This window comes from Oncorhynchus keta, chromosome 8 (genome assembly GCF_023373465.1).
Source record: "Oncorhynchus keta strain PuntledgeMale-10-30-2019 chromosome 8, Oket_V2, whole genome shotgun sequence".
NCBI lineage: Eukaryota > Metazoa > Chordata > Actinopteri > Salmoniformes > Salmonidae > Oncorhynchus > Oncorhynchus keta.
The window spans coordinates 31,375,941-31,392,544 of NC_068428.1; the positions used below are offsets into that span (position 1 = coordinate 31,375,941).

Genomic DNA, 16,604 nt, shown 5'->3' on the forward strand with positions numbered 1-16,604 from the left:
GTGCCCCCTACTGGTCTGCCAACACCACTTCCAGCAGCACCTGGTCTCCCATCCAGGGACCAACCAGGACTGACCCTGCTTAGCTTCAGAGGGCAAGCCAACATTGGAATGTAGGGTGGTATGCTGCTGGCTTGGAGAGGTGAACAAAAAGAGTAGCTTAAGTTTCGGCTGGTTAAAACAAAAAATGTCTGCTTCTCATTGGGGGGGGTCTGATAAATGTAATCTTAAAAGTCCTGACATCCTCCTCTCTCTGGTTCTACTGGTCGGTGGCTGTGTTGATTGAAAAGGTTTTTAATTTATGAATATGACCAAGAAGATGCAACCTGATGGGTGAAGAGGTCGGCTGGACATCTGTACTGTTCTATACAGTTGTATTCACAATACACACGAAACAAAGGGTGTTTCTTAATATGCCTTCTACCCTGCTCCACACACCCATCCTCAGTGCATACATTATGAGGCACTAGGCACTCCCGTGCTATTTCATTACTTTGGACCCTTTTAGAGTAAATTGAGTCATGTCGGCTGCTCATCTATGCTTGACTTTCCTGGATCACGACTACTCTCAGCCGTTATATGTCAAACATTTGTAGATTTAAACGTCTGATTCGGTTTAACATTGCAATATTGTCAGGAAAGCAAATTATCTACATAGACTAGTGTTGCATGGTATACCTGTACCAGGATAATATCATGGTACCAAAACCTCATGGTACTTATGATACCAACATTTTAGAATACCGTAGTACTGTTTCATAAGATACTACCACGTTTTTTGTTGTCCCTACCAAAACAGTTTTGTTTAGAAATTCAGTTGAATTTAAGCAACATTAACTAGACTCTTGTATGCGCCAGTCCAATAATGTCTGCTTCACTTTCATGCGCCTTTCACATGTGGCAGCTGTACACAGCCAGCCGGCAGCTGGATCACCTTCCAGCCATCACTCACCTGCATCTCTGTCTGGTCTTCCTGCGGCATTTAGCCCTCCATCAATTAAAAAGAATATATATAGCCGTGATGGCGTGTGGGGATGTGATGGCGTGTGGGGATGTGATGGCGTGTGGGGATGTGATGGCGTGTGGGGATGTGATGGCGTGTGGGGATGTGATGGCGTGTGGGGATGTGATGGCGTGTGGGGATGTGATGGCGTGTGGGGATGTGATGGCGTGTGGGGATGTGATGGCGTGTGGGGACGCTGTCTTCTGATACATTGGAGCAGCTTGCAGAGCAAGCGAAGTTGATACATTGTATAATTTCACCCCTTGTATAACCAAGAGCAGAAGCCAGTCCGAGTAGACTTTGCAAGTTTGCTGTCACACAGCCTGTGAGTGCTAGAGAGGACAAATGGGGCACAGCTTCGCAAAAGGCATGCTTGCAGCTTACAGCAAAGGAAATGGCTTGTCTCTTGCTGAAACGGTAAAAAAAAATAAGGACATTTTACCGGAGCTCCCCTTTCTAAAAACATCATTTCACAAACCATGTCGCTGGCCGTTTGAAACAAATCCCGGGTCTCTATCGGTTTGATAACAATGTTCAGTCATGTGTCCTAGCTAACAACCTACCTTGACAGTAGGTCTAGGCAAATTTGATTGGCACAGGAAGAAAGGGTCTGCTTTGCTACTCATGAGAAATGAATCCTACCCTTTTTGAATCATGTTGGCCTATTGGAAGCCTAAAACGTCTTTCTGGTGCTCCTGAAATTCTGTTTGGTGCATAACATTTTAACATTTAACATTTAAGTCATTTAGCAGACGCTCTTATCCAGAGCGACTTACAAATCGGTGCATTCACCTTATGGCATCCAGTGGAACAGCCACTTTACAATAGTGCATCTAAATCTTTTAAGGGGGGGGGGGGTGAGAAGGATTACTTTATCCTATCCTAGGTATTCCTTAAAGAGGTGGGGTTTCAGGTGTCTCCGGAAGGTGGTGATTGACTCCGCTGTCCTGGCGTCGTGAGGGAGTGTGTTCCACCATTGGGGAGCCAGAGCAGCGAACAGTTTTGACTGGGCTGAGCGGGAACTGTACTTCCTCAGTGGTAGGGAGGCGAGCAGGCCAGAGGTGGATGAACGCAGTGCCCTTGTTTGGGTGTAGGGCCTGATCAGAGCCTGGAGGTACTGAGGTGCCCTTCCCCTCACAGCTCCGTAGGCAAGCACCATGGTCTTGTAGCGGATGCGAGCTTCAACTGGAAGCCAGTGGAGAGAGCGGAGGAGCGGGGTGACGTGAGAGAACTTGGGAAGGTTGAACACCAGACGGGCTGCGGCATTCTGGATGAGTTGTAGGGGTTTAATGGCACAGGCAGGAGCCCAGCCAACAGCGAGTTGCAGTAATCCAGACGGGAGATGACAAGTGCCTGGATTAGGACCTGTGCCGCTTCCTGTGTGAGGCAGGGTCGTACTCTGTGGATGTTGTAGAGCATGAACCTACAGGAACGGGCCACCGCCTTGATGTTAGTTGAGAACGACAGGGTGTTGTCCAGGATCACGCCAAGGTTCTTAGCGCTCTGGGAGGAGGACACAATGGAGTTGTCAACCGTGATGGCGAGATCATGGAACGGGCAGTCCTTCCCGGGAGGAAGAGCAGCTCCGTCTTGCCGAGGTTCAGCTTGAGGTGGTGATCCGTCATCCACACTGATGTCTGCCAGACATGCAGAGATGCGATTCGCCACCTGGTCATCAGAAGGGGGAAAGGAGAAGATTAATTGTGTCGTCTGCATAGCAATGATAGGAGAGACCATGTGAGGTTATGACAGAGCCAAGTGACTTGGTGTATAGCGAGAATAGGAGAGGGCCTAGAACAGAGCCCTGGGGGACACCAGTGGTGAGAGCGCGTGGTGAGGAGACAGATTCTCGCCACGCCACCTGGTAGGAGCGACCTGTCAGGTAGGACGCAATCCAAGCGTGGGCCGCGCCGGAGATGCCCAACTCGGAGAGGGTGGAGAGGAGGATCTGATGGTTCACAGTATCGAAGGCAGCCGATAGGTTGCCATAAGGTTTTTAAAGTTGACAGCAGTATGTTTGGGAGTGTTTTTGAGACTGAGGGAGAGCGTGTGGGTCTGTTTACTGAAGAGGGAGGGTTTCATGCTGTGTTCTCCCTGTACTGCTACAATGATATGCAGATCAGTATGCATGTGTATTCCTTCCTCCCATTCGTCCAGACAAATCACAGGTAGGCCTTTGCAAGTTGGGGCAAATCAGCCATTCTTTGCAGTATTCTATTATACAGTGTGAAGTTAAATTCAATTTGTGTTGTATTGAGTAGAAGTGTCTAGAGAAATCCGTGTTGTATTGAGTAGAAGTGTCTAGAGAAATCCGGGTTGTATTGAGTAGAAGTGTCTAGAGAAATCAATACGGGTTGTATTGAGTAGAAGTTTTTAAATATTTTTATTTAACCAGGTAGGCTAGTTGAGAACAAGTTCTCGTTTAAAACTGCGACCTGGCCAAGATAAAGCAAAGCAGTGCGACACAAACAACAGTTACACATGGAATAAACAAAACATATCAATAACACAATAGAAAAAAGTCTATATACAGTGTGTGCAAATGGCGTGAGGTAAGGCAATAAATAGTCCATAGTAGCAAGTAATTATAATTTAGCAAATTAACACCGGAGTGATAGATGTGCAGATGATGATGTGCAAGTAGAAATAGCATAGCTATTTGAATATGAATATATTCATATAATATATTGAGTATCACTGCCAGGTTTTTGGTGTAGCACATCCTCAATTGTGATTGTGATGCTTGGCCTGGTATCGTTATTAAAATGTTGGTGTCGTGAAAACACTAACAGACATTTAACGAAAGTAACAAGCTAGCTAACTTCAGCAAGAGACCACTTGTTTTAACTTTATGCATTAGCTTGCAACTTACTATCATTAAGATAAAAAATTAGCCTAGACAATGGCCATACTTGTTTACTAGTAAAAGGCAACTTGCTAGTGCTGTAACTATAGGTTGTTAACTCTCATGAACCATGGTTAGAAAGCTGACCAAGTTAGCGGGCTAGCTAAGTTAGCACTCGTCATGGCCCATGGCTGCATGGGCTACGACACAGCCTGCATGGGCTACGACACAGCCTGCATGGGCTATGACACAGCCTGCAAGTACTCTGTGAAAACTGTGAAAACATTCATATAATCTGTTACTAGCTACGCTACAAATACTTACACGAGTCGGGAGACGAGCTGTTCGTGCCTCAGTCACCTCAGCACAACTTTGCCCTGTAACGCATTACTGCCTGTAAGACTTGATCTGCTGCGAGCCAGCCAGTCTAATGGCAATACAGATGACACAAACTTAAACTTAACTTCGGAATGATCAGCTAGCTATATGTGAATCGTAATCGTCTAGCTAGCTAGCCAGCTAGTTTAAAAGGCAAAAATGACTGATAACCGATGTTATGCAATCTAGATGACGAGCTGTCAATTCTTCGTGGCTAGCTAGTTACCAATTGTTTGTGGCCAGTTAGACCTACTGACTTACTATGGGGTTGCACAATGGGTCTTGTAGGCAGGTAAACATGAACACTATGTATTTATTAACGTATAAAGATAAAATATTCTTGTCCGGCAACAGAAGAGATGTGAATTGGCAAACTGACTTGAGAATGAACTGTTATTTCTTCTCTTCAGCCCAAAATAACGGCTTCCATTGATTTCAATCATTTTTTTTATTTTTTATGTGGTTGCGTCATATTTCTGTGAATACGTTCCGTTGAAGCTTGCAGCGATGCATACTTCGAAATGTTTTCTCCGTGTGAGCAGAGCATGGTAGTATTAATTTTGAGACACCCAAAATGTCAGTTTCCAAAGTGCTGGAGTTGGCCAACCATTGACACATGCTTAGGATAGTTCTTCCAATAGCCCTTATGGTAATAATATGAAGTGCTGTGTCGTGACCTGCCTGCCTGTCTGTCCTTCAGTTTGCAGTGAACATGTTCAGGACATTGCCTCCATCATCCAACCCCACAGGGGCTGAGTTTGACCCAGAGGAGGATGAGCCCACTCTAGAGGCCGCGTGGCCACACCTCCAGGTAAACACGCACAGTCATGCACAGTCACACATACCGCACAGTCATGCACAGCCAAGCACACCACGTACCGCACGGCACTGCAACACACTTGCAGTTGCGCGCACGCACACACGCCACCGTCGTGCGCACCGCGCACAGTCACTCAAACAAGCAAATGAACACGCGCACCGTTTCATACCACTGACGTGTACACCTCTGCTCTTTCTCCAGCTCGTCTACGAGTTCTTCCTCCGGTTTCTGGAGTCTCCCGACTTTCAACCAAATGTGGCCAAGAAGTATATCGACCAGAAATTTGTAATGCAGGTAGCTAAGCACTGGACCTTTCTCACTGGAAGTAAATAAACAGGATGTGAGATTGTGTGAGAAAGTACATGTGATCTAAGGTCACCCGCTGCATTGTCTCCACAGCTATTAGACCTGTTTGACAGTGAAGACCCTAGGGAAAGGGACTTTCTAAAGACCACTCTGCATCGCATCTACGGAAAGTTCCTGGGCCTGAGAGCGTACATCAGGAAACAGATCAATAACATATTCTATAAGTGAGTAAATGGTCATAATACTGTACTATGAAATTGTATTGTCATACACTGAGTGTACAAAACATTAAGAACACCTGCTCTTTCCATGAAAGACCGATCAGGTGAATCCAGGTGAAAGCTAAAGTACGATCCCTTATTGATGTCACCTGTTAAATCCACCTCAATCAGTGTAGATGAAGGGGAGAAGGATGTTTAAGCCTTGAGACAGTTGAGACATTCAATGGGCAAGACCAAAGATTTAAGGGCCTTTGAACAGGGAGACACAACATGGCGAATGCCAATGTTTAAATGACCATTTATTGAACTGCTCTGTTCTGCTTTGACATTGTCATTTCTTTCCAGGTTCATTTATGAAACAGAACGTCATAACGGAATAGCAGAGTTATTGGAAATATTAGGAAGGTTTGTGGTTCTTTAATAGTGTTTGTGCCTATATTGTTTTGTGTTGATCAGAAGTATTACATTGCTGATCACAACCTTCAAATCCTTCTGTTTGCAGCATAATCAATGGCTTTGCCTTACCGTTGAAAGAGGAGCACAAGATTTTCCTGTTGAAAGTGTTGCTGCCTTTACACAAAGTCAAGTCCCTTAGTGTCTATCACCCACAGGTAGCTATCCCTAACTACCTTTGGTTTCAAACATGTTACTGTTAGACAGTTAAAGCCTTAGGCCCGCAATACAATAAACCTTTTGATTAGGCCTATATGTGTTATAGGTTGTAATAAGCGTTTATTAGTTGTATTAAGTGGTATCGACATGATGGTTGTAGTTAATCTGCTTTTTTTTTTCTGTGTCTTTTCTAGCTGGCTTATTGTGTGGTGCAGTTTCTAGAGAAGGACAGCACTCTCACAGAACCGGTAAGACATCTTGCTGTTTGCTGGGCAAAAATCACCATTCCCCCATGGAATGCGTGAGATTAGTACTTTGCTCTAATGCTGGCCTAGTGTGAATGTGTGAATCTTGTCCATAGACAGTGGCCAAAACACACAGCTCTGTGTGACTGGTTAGTTAGACCCACAGCTCTGTGGGAGGGACTGGTTAGTTAGACCCACAGCTCTGTGGGAGGGACTGGTTAGTTAGACCCACAGCTCTGTGGGAGGGACTGGTTAGTTAAGTATTAATGTATGACTAATCTTGTAGACGGTGATGGCTCTGTTGAAGTACTGGCCGAAGACGCACAGTCCAAAGGAGGTGATGTTCCTCAATGAGCTGGAGGAAATCCTGGACGTCATCGAACCCTCTGAGTTCGTCAAGGTCATGGAGCCTCTCTTCAGACAGCTGGCCAAGTGTGTGTCCAGCCCTCACTTCCAGGTGTGTTGTTGATCTGGTGGAACTCATGCAGTGTGTGTTGTGCATATGCGTGTGTTGCGCATGTTCAGGCTTGTGTGTGTGTGTGGTTATCTGTGCTATGGTGTGGCCTTACCAGGCATCCCTCTCTCTGTGTGTGTATCAGGTGGCAGAGAGAGCGCTGTACTACTGGAACAATGAGTACATCATGAGTTTGATCAGTGACAATGCTGCCAGGATCCTCCCTATCATGTTCCCCTCGCTCTACCTCAACTCCAAGACCCACTGGAACAAGTGAGCCACTCTGCTAACCTACCACTATCAAGCAGACTCTTTCTCCGTCTCTCTGTTGCTTCCCTGTGAACGAGAAGTAAACATGGGTCCATATGTGTGGTTAATGTGTGTGTGCAGGACGATCCACGGTCTGATATACAACGCCCTGAAGCTCTTCATGGAGATGAACCAGAAGCTGTTTGATGACTGCACACAGCAGTTCAGAACAGAGAAAAACAAGTAAGACTACTTTACCTCTAAACACACACACACTGAATAAGACATTTGTCATAACTGTTCATTCATTCGCAACGTCCACCCACATAGCTTCATTCTACGTCTGTCTCCATATAGCAGATTTCATCTTGAAATGACTCTGAAATGACTGTTCCGCTGTCGTTGCCGGTTCCGCTGTCGTCTGATCTTTGTTCCCGTCTCTCTAAACCCGTCATTGTGATGTCTGTTCCCCTGTCGTTGTGATCTGTCTCCCTAAACCCGTCATTGTCTGATCTGTTCCCCCGTTGTCGTCTGATCTCTGTTCCACTGTCTCCCTAAACCTGTTGTGTGTGTGTGAAGAGAGAAGGCCAAGTGGAAAGAGAGAGAAGAGGCGTGGGTGAAGATTGAGAATCTGGCCAAGTCCAACCCTCAGGTGAGCTCTAAACATCTTTCCTCGTGTGTTTTAATCCAGCCCCGTTGTCTCTTGCTCTCTTAAGCATTTGACATTTTAGTCATTTAGTAGATGCTTTTATCCAGAGCGACTAACAGTAGTGTATGCGTATATGCATGCATACATATAGTGGGGAGAACAAGTATTTGATACACTACCAATTTTGCAGGTTTTCCAACTTACAAAGCATGTAGAGGTCTGTAATTTATCATAGAGTCAGTCTCTCACAGTTTAGGTGTACCTAAAACCAAAATCAAGAAAATCACATTGTATGATTTTTAAGTAATTAATTTGCATTTGTGTGTTTAGTTCCTGGTGTACGTGGACCCGTCAGACCTGGGTAGTCCTATGGAGACAGACGGACCAATGATGGAGGATGTTAACATCTTGAAGAAGACCATAGAGGAAGAAGCCACGCAGGTACTGTGTGTTGGGGGGGCGTGCGGGCTAGCGTGCTATTCCTCTGACGTCCTCCATGCAGTCAGTGCATTGAATTAGACTGTTCGTGTGAAGGTTCAGAGCACAGTCTCCCGAGCTGTTTGAAATGTAGCATCAGAATCTGGTGCTTCCAGAATCTGGCTGCAGTTTTAACCCTGGAGTCTAAGCCTGGGTGGGGGGTGTTCTAAGCTAACATTATGGAATTGTTTAAGATGGCCATACCAAGTATCATGTAGCTATTAGATGTGTAATTTAAAGGCCCCTGAAGGTAGAGGGTGATATCGGCGGATGTGGTGTTTTGAGACGCTGCTCATGCAAAAACATCTCTAGCTTCAACAGTCAGATGTTGATGGGATTTTGTATTATTATGTTCATTAGATTCCCGCTGGGGTGCAGAAATTGTAGGCTAAGGGTTAAGAGGGGTGGAGACAGACGTGTAGGAACAGGAGTAGTGCAGCATGGGTAGGAGTAGAAGTACGCCATTCACAGCCCTCTCCTTGCCTACTGCCCAGGCTGTCATAAATGGCACCATATCCTCTATATAGTGCGCTACTTTCAACAGAGCCCTATGGGCCCCAGTAAAAAGTAGTGCACTACATAGGGAATAGGGTGCCATTTGGGATGTAATGTAGGTTGGAGAGGGACAGGGTCGGGGAAGAGGGCTGTGAGTGATGTACTTATTGGCAGAATCATATCTATAGGCAGGCTCACATTTCTAAGGCAGGGGAGAGCTGACGGTAATGTATACACTTCATACAGGACTACGACATATCTAGGACATGATGGATTGAGCTGAGTTGGGTATACAAGTTGAGATCTAGTCAAGACGTGATAGACCTAGTTAAACGTTCTATTTGAATTCTAGCAGCACTGAGGACTATCAAGGACTAGAGAAGGTTTTTTTAGGTTGATGGACTCTGGATGTGTAACTGTCTCTTGAAGAGGATGTGTGATCAGTCTAATGCCTCCATAAGACCAGGCACTACTTCTAGCAATCAAACAATTGGAGGTCATTCATTATCAAAGGTGGGAGCGAGAAACAAGGATGCACCATAGTGCCCTCAAAGCTCACCACTAAGCTTAGGACCCTGGGACTAAACACCTCCCTCTGCAACTGGATCCTGTACTTCCTGACGGGCCGCCCCCAGGTGGTGAGGGTAGACAACAACACAACATCCCCACATCTGCGGCGCTGGTCCTCAACACAGGGGGGCCCCTCAGTGGTGTGTGCTTAGTCCCTTCCTGTACTCCCTGTTCCCTGTTCACCCACAACTGCGTGGTCAAGCATGACTCCAACACCATCATTAATCAATCAATCAGATGTATTTATGAAGCCCTTTTTACATCAGCAGATGTGCTGTAAAGAAACCCAGCCTATAACCTCAAACAGCAAGAAATGCAGATGTAGAAGCACGGTGGCTAGGAAAAACTCCCTAGAAAGGCACAGCGGTGGTAGGACTGATCACTGTCAACAATGAGACAGGGAGGTCAGAGACCTTGACAGTGTGGTGCCAAGACAACAACCTCTACCTCAATGTTAGCAAGACGAAAGAGCTGATCGTTAGCTACAGGAAAAGGAGGGCTGAACAGGCCCCCATTAAACATTGACGGGGCTGTCGTGTAGTGGGTCAGGAGTTTGAAGTTCCTTGGTGTACACATCACCAACAAACTATCATGGTCTAAACACAGCAAGACCATGTTCTCTCTTCTACTGCATAGCAAGTGGTACCAGAGCGCCAAGTCTAGGTCCAAAATGCTCCATTAGACCGCTTAACACATAATCAAATGGCCACCCGGACTACTTACATTGACCCCCCCCCCCGTCAGGAATTTTTCAGTTTTTGATTTGTTAAAAAAGTTTGAAATATCCAATAAATGTCGTTCCACTTCATGATTGTGTCCCACTTGTTGTTGATTCTTCACAAAAAAAATAGTTTTATATCTTTGTTTGAAGCCTGAAATGTGGCAAAAGGTAGTAAAGTTCAAGGGGGGCGAATACTTTCGTAAGGCACTGTAGGTTTGTTATTATTTTATTGTAACTTTAATTTAAATATAGTTTAAATATATTTAATGTATTTTTTATTTTTTTCTTAAACCAACAATGCAGTTCAAGAAATAAAGTTAAGGGCTTGTAAGTAAGCATTTCACGGTAAGGTCAACCTACACCTGTTGTATTCGGAGCATGCGATAAATTAAATGTGGTTTAGCTACTGAGCTGGGATCTTTAATGGTGAAACATTTACGGCCGTCTGGGAAATTACAACTAACAAAGAACCAGTTTTTTCCTCTCACTGCATGTGCAATATAACAGCAGAATAAGTGATGCATCTTATTTTCCCTAAATTGCACCTCACATCCACAAAGCAACACAGTCGTGATGCTTCCCCGAACTCTGACTTCAACTGTCGGTGACTAAAGAGTCCGTTTATGCAAATTAACAGCAGCTTAATAACAATCAGGGACGGGAGGATCTAGCTTGCTTAGACACCACGCTGAATAGGCTAACAGCCAGCGCAACCTCGTACAGGCTATTTGGAGAATACATCCACATAGGATGATCTCCGTGATTCCTTACTACTTTGTAGATTTTGGTTTGACTGTTCTATAACTGTTCTCCCTCTCCCCCGAAAGCTCCAGAGGAACGAGCGTAAGGAGCGTCCGCTGGTCAGGAGGAAGTCTGAGCTGCCTCAGGACATCTCCACCGTCAAGGCCCTGGAGACGCACCGGAGGGCCAATGATGTGGTCACACCACACGACGGACACTAAAGACACACGCACGTACACGAACAAACACGTACAGACAGTCTCTCTCTCTCTGACACACACACACACACACACGCACGCACACGTACAGACAGTCTCACACACAGACGTACAGGCAGTCTCTCTCACACACAGACGTACAGGCAGTCTCTCTCACACACACACGTACACACACACACGTACACACACACACGTACACACACACACGTACACACACACACGTACACACACACACGTACACACACACACACACACACACACACGTACACACACACACACACACGTACAGACAGTCACACACACACACGTACAGACAGTCGCACACACACACGTACAGGCAGTCGCACATACAGACGTACAGACAGTCGCACATACTGTCAGACACCACATACTGACAGACAGACCAGCCCCGGGGGGCCCAGAACAGTCCAGCACAGACAAGGTCCAGAATAGAACAAAACAGAATGGCCTGGCTGAAAGAAGCTGCAGCTCAAACAACTCCACCAGTCCAACTCTGAAGTGTTCCCCAGTTCGCTACAGCCCTGCCCAGAGATGTCAATGGCACAGGGCTGTATGGCTTGACCACGAAACATGACATTGTTGCCCACCCTCCCTCCCTCTCTCTGTCTTGTAAAAGCAGTGCTGTCCCCTTGTGGTCATTTTTCTCAGGTCTTCTGTTATTGTTTTAATTTGTTGGGTTCTTTCTGTTTTTCTCTCATCCTCATTCTAGATGTCATGTGCACTGGCAATAGGATTGGCAGACAGACATGTATTATAGATGCATACTGTACGTAATGGGTGAAGGAAGAAGCAGTTTAGTCTCCTCTCTCGCTCTCTCAGCATAGAGAGGAAAGCACAGTCCTTCTCTCTCATGTTTATTCTTTGTTGCCTAGTTACTGCTGCTATTGCCATAAGCCTAATATTTTTCTTGTGTTTTGCTAGGATTGATTTGATGGGAGGGGAATTATTGGGGACCGCCAAGAGACGTAATAAAGTTGTGGCTCTAAATGTGCTTGGCTTAGTGAAAGGGGGGTTCTTCTGTCCACTGGACATCAGCTGGTCTGTACAGACCTAGTTTGGTTCCAACCTCACGCTTGCTTTTTCTTGCTTTTTTAAAAAACTTATCCACCCTTTCTTAGCTGTATGATATTGTAGGCAATAAGTTGCAGTGTGTTTGGTTGGTTCGAACAATGGTTAATGTTTTTCTAAGACTGAGGGCACAGCACATCAATTGTTTTCTGGATCCATTGGAGTTTACTGTCCATGTGAACACGTCAATCCCATTCCCTGTCGGTCTGTTCGTGTCTTCATTCGTAATCAGTATTGATCAAGACATCCAAGTCATGTTAGTGTTGTGAAAGCTGAGGTCTGTGTTCTAGTTCAGTGTTTAGACTCCCATTGAGCTGTAGTGTGGGAGGAGCTGTACTGGGCTACACACAGAGGAATACCTGCTCCTCACTGCTCTCTACTCTTCATAACCAAGACCCCTCTCTTTCTGATGTTGCTTCTATACCTTGGTAACTAAGTAGCCTAGTTCAGTCACATAAGATCATTCTGTCTGTAGTCAGTCAAAATTCATCACAAGCCTTTCCTTTCATAGTGCCTTTATTGTACAAGCGGCTAAACTGAGAGTAGAATAGCAGTGTTATGTGAATGCAGAACCATGTTCAATTTAGCATTAGCTTCCCAACAGACCAGAGAGACGCACGTTGAAACACAATGACACTCACACCTACCCACAGAGTATGTAGGGCCATGTTTAGTGTAAAACGCATACAAGTTGTTTTTGTTAAATATACAAAGCAGATCAATGATTGTGGTCAAGCTAGAGAGGAGTGGGTAAGCCCCAAAGACTTAAGATAGAAGCACTTCCTGATAAAACTTGAAGAATAAAAACCCAAGATCCAAAATGAATTAATAATTTGTGCTTTCTGGTCTGTTTAGTTATGTCAGTTCCTCTGTGTGCCTGATGAAAAAACGTGTAGAGAAGGATGCTTCTCATTCAACCTGATCTTATTACCCCTTGCCCTGTTCTATTTAGGATGTCCCCCAAATGGCACCTTATTCCCCTATGGACCGTGATCGAAAGAAGTGCACTATATAGGAAATAGTGTGCCATTTTAAGATGCACCATTGTTTGAGTCCCCAGACAGACATGCACTCTGGCTGTATCCCTGTAGAGAAGCTCTGTGTGAGACACTACTTCTGGATGTGTGCAGGGTCTTTTCCATTGCCTGCAAAAACTCTGATGTTCAGATTGAATGTGCAAATTGTAAATATATTACTATCACGATATTTCACTGTCTCTTTCTAGATTATTTTCTTTGTCTTAAAGAATATCATTCACCATAAATGTATGCCACCCCCCAACTATTTTGCTGTAAAATTACTAAAAGGAGGTATAGAGTGCTTTTATAGATGGAACAAACAAAACTGGATGGCACCAGGGTTTTGGGTCAATTTAAGGAAGTAATCTGAAATACAAATGTTCCTCATTGCTTCACAGAGGAGAATTGGAATTTCAGTTGACTGAATGTGACTGGATCCCTGGCTGTTCCCAGTGTCCTGAGAGCAGAGAGGACTCTGGTGACTGTTGTTCTTCATCAAATTGCTTTAATATTGTAGCCTCTGTGGCGCGCTCTATATTTTACATACAGTGCATTTGGAAAGTATTCAGACCCCTTGACTTTAGCCACATTTTGTTACGTTACAGCCTAATTCTAAAATGTATTAAGTTGTTTTCCCCCGTATCAATCTAATCACAATACCCCATAATGACAAAGCAGAAAGTTTTTTTAATTAAAAAAAAAAATTTGGGCAAATTTTGTATTTAAATTATTGTTTTTTTTGTTTTTTTTATCTAGCACATTTACATAAGTATTTAGACCCTTTACTCAGTACTTTGTTGAAGCACCTTTAGCAGTGATTACAGCCTTCAGTCTTCTTGGGTATGATGCTACCAGCCTGGAACACCTGTATTTGGTGAGTTTCTCCCATTCCTCTCTGCAGATCCTCTCAAGCTCTGTCAGGTTGGATGGGGAGCATTGCTGCACAGCTATATTCAGGTCTCCCCAGAGATGTTCTATTGGGTTCAAGTCCAGGCTCTAGTTGGGCCACTTAAGGCCATTGAGACTTGTCCCGAAGCCACTCCTGCATTGTTTTGTCTGTGTGCTTAGGGTCGTTGTCCTGCTGAAATGAGAATCTTTGCCCCAGTCTGAGGTCCTGAGTGTGATGAAAACCTGTTCCAGGAATGGTCTCGCTGAACTTTTCTCTGTTCATCTTTGCCTCAATACTGACTAGTCTCCCAGTCCCTGCTGCTGAAAAACATCCCCACAGCAATGATGCCACCACCACCATGCTTCCATGTAGGGATGGGGCCAGGTTTCTTCCAGATGCTTGGTATTCTGTCCACAGAGGTTGATCTTTGTTTTATCCGAGCAGAGAATCGTCTTTGTCATGGTCTGAGTCTTTAGTTGCTTTATGGCAAACTCCAAGCAGGCTGTCGTGCCTTTTTACTGAGGAGTGGCTTTCTTCTGGCAACTCTACCATAAAGGTCTGATTGGTGGAGTTCTGCAGAGATTGTTGTCCTTCTGGAAGGTTCTCCCATCTCCACAGAGGATCTCTGGAGCTCTGTCAGTGACCATTGGGCTCTTGGTCACATCCCTGACCAAGGCCCTTCTCCCCAGACCGCTGAGCGGCCAGCTCTAGGAAGGATCTTGGTGGTTCCAAACTTCCTCTAAGAATGGAGCCCACTGTGTTCTTGGGGACCTTCAATGCTGCAGAAATGTTTTGGTGCCCTTCCCCAGATCTGTGCCTCGACACTCCTGTCTCGGAACCTCTACGGACAATTCCTTTGACCACATGGCTTGGTTCTTGCTCTGACATGCACTGCCAACTGTGGGACCTTATATAGACAGGTGTGTGCCTTTCCAAATCATGTCCAATCAATTGAATTTACCAGAGATGTTTCTTCAACTTGGTTGGAGTCCATCTCAAGGATGGTCCATGGAAACAGCATTCACCTGAGCTCAATGTTAAGTCTCATAGAAAAGGGTCTGAATACTTATGTAAATAAGGTATTTCTGTTTTTTTGTTTTTTTAAATTGGCAAACTTTTTTTATTTTTTAAACGGGTTTCCCTTTTGTCATTGTGGGGTTCTGTGTAGATCGCTCACTAGTTTTTTTTTTTCTGTCCATTTTAGAATACAGCTAAAGTAACAATGTTGGAAAAGTCAAGGGTTCTGAATACTTACAGTGCGAAGGCACTGTACGGTTTTGTTTATTTTGAAAATAATGATTCTGTGTCTTTTGGTATACACCCTGTATGATAATTGGCCTCATCTAATATTGTACATATAAGGTACTTTTATTTTGTTATAGCTACTACATTGTAGATGTAATATTTTGTACAGAATGTCCCCTGTGTACAGAAAACAACGGTTATTAGCTACCACAGTTGATGTGGCACAGACTTCAACACGTGACCTATATGCATTTAGAACAGTTTTGAATTTGGATTCTACTATTTTTTTATCGATTTGTAATCCAAGATTTTCTTTGTTTCAGCATTGTAAAGTATGTGATGATGTTCCTACATACATCTGCATTGTGTGCTTTTATCCAAATTCTCCAGTGGTGTACATCTATCTAGCTGTATATGGTAAATAAAGAGAACATGTGAGTTTTTATATTTTCATCCTAGAACAGGCATAGTGCTTTCATGATTTGCCACGTAATTCCTCATTCACTACCCTTGGAAGCATGTGACACGATTTGGAAGGATGGCCATGTGAGATTACTCCTTGACGAACTTCATCCCCTATCCTTATTTAGTTCTGTATCCATATATACGGATGATCACTTGATGTTTCCACCTCATCTCCATCACGCAGAATCTGGAAATTGCCTTTGACTAGAATATTATATCTACACACAACACATCACCCAGAGAGAATATGTACATTTAGAAGCCTGTTTTTTTATCTTTAATACAGAAGGCATACACTGACTCATATCAGAAAACATTTTATAGCAGTGCTGTCTATCGGAGAGTAAACTATAAAAATACAATTGTGCACTAATTATGCTCCCAAACATTTAAATTACTTATGCTTTATGCAAACAATACCGATTTACATTAACGCCTGAGCTGTTTTATTGACTGTTCCAATATCTAGCATACAATGAACCTATTGTTAATATTATTTTGTAAGTCTGCAGGTATAATGCATAACAAAGGGTTTCAGGCGGTTGGTTACCAAATTTAACTAGGTGGAATTCTACACATTTTCCGGAAATAAAATTATCGTTTTAAAGCTTTTTTTTTCTCTTTCATTTCTACACGGCTTATTTTACTGGTTATTTTACCAGGTAAGTTGACATTCTCATTTGCAGCAATGACCTGGGCAATAGTTACTGGGGAGAATGGGCCAATTGTAAACTGGGGATTATTAGGTGCCCGTGATGGTTTGAGGACAAGATTGGGAATTTAGCCAGGACACCAGGGTTGAACACCCCTACACTTATAAGTGCCATGGTATCTTTAATTACTTCAGAGAGTCAGGACACCCATTTAACGTCCCATCTGAAGGACGGCAGCCTACA

The 16,604-nt window shown here is 44.2% G+C and overlaps 1 protein-coding gene across 7 annotated transcripts in view; it reads left to right on the forward strand.

The window, feature by feature from the left end:
* The window catches only part of LOC118387082 (serine/threonine-protein phosphatase 2A 56 kDa regulatory subunit gamma isoform-like), a 40,577-nt gene extending 24,881 nt beyond the window's left edge, over nucleotides 1–15,696 (forward strand). For 3 of the 7 annotated variants that reach the window (XM_035775225.2, XM_035775226.2, XM_035775229.2), the window contains 12 exons: nucleotides 4,924–5,034; nucleotides 5,245–5,337; nucleotides 5,443–5,573; nucleotides 5,916–5,975; nucleotides 6,073–6,181; nucleotides 6,377–6,430; nucleotides 6,714–6,884; nucleotides 7,027–7,154; nucleotides 7,272–7,373; nucleotides 7,710–7,782; nucleotides 8,110–8,220; nucleotides 10,870–15,696. In XM_035775225.2, the coding sequence (XP_035631118.1) occupies nucleotides 4,924–5,034; nucleotides 5,245–5,337; nucleotides 5,443–5,573; nucleotides 5,916–5,975; nucleotides 6,073–6,181; nucleotides 6,377–6,430; nucleotides 6,714–6,884; nucleotides 7,027–7,154; nucleotides 7,272–7,373; nucleotides 7,710–7,782; nucleotides 8,110–8,220; nucleotides 10,870–11,004 (1,278 nt within the window). In that variant the 3' untranslated portion in view covers nucleotides 11,005–15,696. Of the gene's footprint in view, nucleotides 1–4,923; nucleotides 5,035–5,244; nucleotides 5,338–5,442; nucleotides 5,574–5,915; nucleotides 5,976–6,072; nucleotides 6,182–6,376; nucleotides 6,431–6,713; nucleotides 6,885–7,026; nucleotides 7,155–7,271; nucleotides 7,374–7,709; nucleotides 7,783–8,109; nucleotides 10,388–10,869 lie in introns of all 7 variants that reach the window. The other 4 variants (XM_035775228.2, XM_035775227.2, XR_008141013.1 and 1 more) reach the window with 4 other exon arrangements.
* The last annotated feature ends 908 nt before the right edge of the window (nucleotides 15,697–16,604 follow it).